The 2,837-nt window shown below is 43.7% G+C and overlaps 1 protein-coding gene across 1 annotated transcript; it reads right to left on the reverse strand.

Annotated features, from left to right (window-relative positions):
- Nucleotides 1-274: 274 nt before the first annotated feature.
- LOC140889256 (uncharacterized) lies at nt 275-964 on the reverse strand. The gene has a single exon (XM_073296968.1). It carries the CDS (start codon nt 962-964, stop codon nt 275-277), a length of 690 nt encoding a protein of 229 aa, XP_073153069.1.
- Between the last annotated feature and the right edge of the window lie 1,873 nt (nt 965-2,837).

Raw genomic sequence — 2,837 nt, forward strand, 5'->3', positions numbered from 1 at the left:
ATTTAATTAGTTCCTGCTCTATTACTGAATAAATTTAAAAATAAACTATGCTAATTAAATCCTAAAATTACTAAAATACTACTTTTTTTCTTAAATCGTGTCCGGGTATCTCTTCACCTGAAAGACTTCAATCGCCGTCCACTATAACTTTAAAAATCTTATAATTCATTAGACGTTAGAAACAAAATAATTTACTTCTAACACATAAAATTAACTAAAAACAATAACTCAAATAATTTAAAACATCTCATTTAATATCATGCATGTGGTCTGATCAGTCAGTGGATTTCCTGGGCGTTATAATTCTACACCCCCTTAAAAGAATTTTGTCCCCGAAATTCGGCTTACCAAATAAATTTGGATAATTGGCTAGCATATCAGATTCCCTATCCCATGAAGCTTCCTCCACTGGATGATTCAGCCACTGAACTTTATCCATGGGAATCACTCGGTTCCTCAGCTTCCTCTCTTGCCTCTCGAGGATACGTACCGATCTCTCCTCGAAGGACAAGTATCCTGCTAACTGTAATGGTTCGAGCTCTAGTACATGCGTCAGATTAGCCATGTACTTCCTGAGCATCGAAACGTGAAAGACATTATGCACTGCGGAAAGTGGGGCCGGTAATGCCAATCGGTAGGCTAAAGTCCCCACTCGCTCCAGAATCTCAAACGGTCCTATGTAACGAGGGCTCAACTTCTCTTTCTTCCCAAATCTCATCACCCCTTTCATCGGAGCTACCTTCAAGAAAACGTGATCTCCAACTGCAAACTCTAGATCACGCCTGCGTCTATCAGCGTAGCTCTTCTGGAGGCTCTGAGCGGTCCTCATGCGTTGAAAAATCTGCACAACCATCTCAGCAGTCTGTCTCACGATTTTTGGTCTCATCTCAACCCTCTCCCCAACACCATCCCAGTGAATCGGAGTCCTGCACTTCCTCCCATAAAATGCTTCATAGGGATCCATCTGAATGGAAGCCTGATAGCTGTTATTATATGTAAACTCTATCAGTGGTAACTTCACATCCCAACTCCCTCGGAAGTCCAGTACACACGCCCTCAGCAATTCTTCCAATGTCTGAATCACTCTCTCCGATTATCCGTCTGTCTGTGGGTGAAAAACTGTGCTGAAGTTGAGCCTAGTCCCCAACGCATGATGCAAACTCCTCCAGAAACCAGACGTGAACCTCGGATCTTTGTCAGAGACAATTGACACTGGAATACCATGCAACCTGACAATCTCTTTCAAGTACAGTCCATCATACTTACTCATGTTGTAGGTCGTCTTAACTGGAAAGAAGTGAGCTGATTTGGTAAGACGATCCACAATCACGCAAATAGAGTTAAAACCCAGCAAAGTCCTTGGAAAACCCACGACAAAATCCATGCTGATATGCTCCGATTTCCACTCTGGGATAAGAAGCGGTTTCAACATCCCAGCTGGCCTTTGGTGCTCTGCCTTCACCTGCTGACATGTAAGACACTCGCTCACAAATATGAAGATATCTCGCTTCATACCCGGCCACCAATACAAATGCTGTAAATCCTTGTATATCTTCATACTCCCCGGGTGGATAGATTACGGAGATCGGTGGGCTTCGTTCATAACCTCCTGTCTCAGTGTATCATCAGTCGGAACCCAAATTCTGTAACTGTGCATCAGACTGTTGTCCCTCACGAATTCCTTCTCTCAAGGTCGACTGCAATGTCAAGGCTGTTAACTTGACTGATACCTCTCGAGTCACAAAATCCAAGTCGAACCTCTGCATCTCTAACAACAGCAGTTTCTGAATTTTCAAGTGTGCCAACCCTGGTGACTTTCTGATCAGTCCATCAGGAACCACATTGGCCTTCTCCGGATGGTAATTAATCACACAATTGTAGTCTTTCACTAACTCCAACCATCGACGTTGCCTCATGTTCAGCTCCTTTTGCGTGAAGAAGTACTTGAGGCTCTTATGATCTGTGAAGATCTCACATCTCTCACCATAAATATAGTGCCTCCAGATCTTCAGTGCAAAGACAACCGCTGCTAACTCCAAATCATGAGGGGTATAGTTGCTCTCTTGGGTCTTTAACTGCCTGGAAGCATAGACAATTACTTTCCCATCTTGCATCAACACTGCTCCCAAACCTGACGTAGAAGCATCGGTGTACAACACATAACCTCCCTGCCTAGATGGCATCGCTAACACTGGAGCCTCAATCAAAGCTTGCTTCATCCCCTCAAATCCCTTCTAGCAATCTGAACTCCACACGTACATGACTCCTTTCCTCGTCAAAGATGTCAAAGGTAGAGCCATCTTCGAGAATCCCTTAATGAATCGCCTGTAGTAACCTACCAATACCAACAAACTGCGTATCTCACTGACTGTCTTAGGCACTGGCCAAGTCCTCACTGCTTCCACTTTATCTGGGTCCACCTCGACTCCTTCTTGGGAAATAATATGTCCCAAGAATGCCACCTTCTCTAGCCAGAAGTCATATTTACTGAATTTTGCGAACTGCCTATATCTCAAAATCTGCAACACTGTCCTCAGTTGTATGGCATGCTCCTCTCGACTGTTGGAATAGATCAAGATGTCGTAAATGAAAACAATAACTAACTGATCCAAGTATGGCTGGAAGACTCGGTTCTTCTTGTCCATGAACACTGAAGGAGCATTCATCAGTCTGAAAGGAATAACCAGGAACTCATAGTGGCCATAGCGAGTTCTGAAAGTTGTCTTATGAATGTCTGCCTCTCTAATCCTCAACTGGTGGTACCCTGAACAAAGATCTATCTTTGAAAACACTGTTGTCCCCTGGAGCTAGTCGAACAAGTCCTCAATTCTCGGCAA

Source organism: Henckelia pumila, chromosome 3 (assembly GCF_033568475.1).
Source record: "Henckelia pumila isolate YLH828 chromosome 3, ASM3356847v2, whole genome shotgun sequence".
Taxonomy (NCBI): domain Eukaryota; kingdom Viridiplantae; phylum Streptophyta; class Magnoliopsida; order Lamiales; family Gesneriaceae; genus Henckelia; species Henckelia pumila.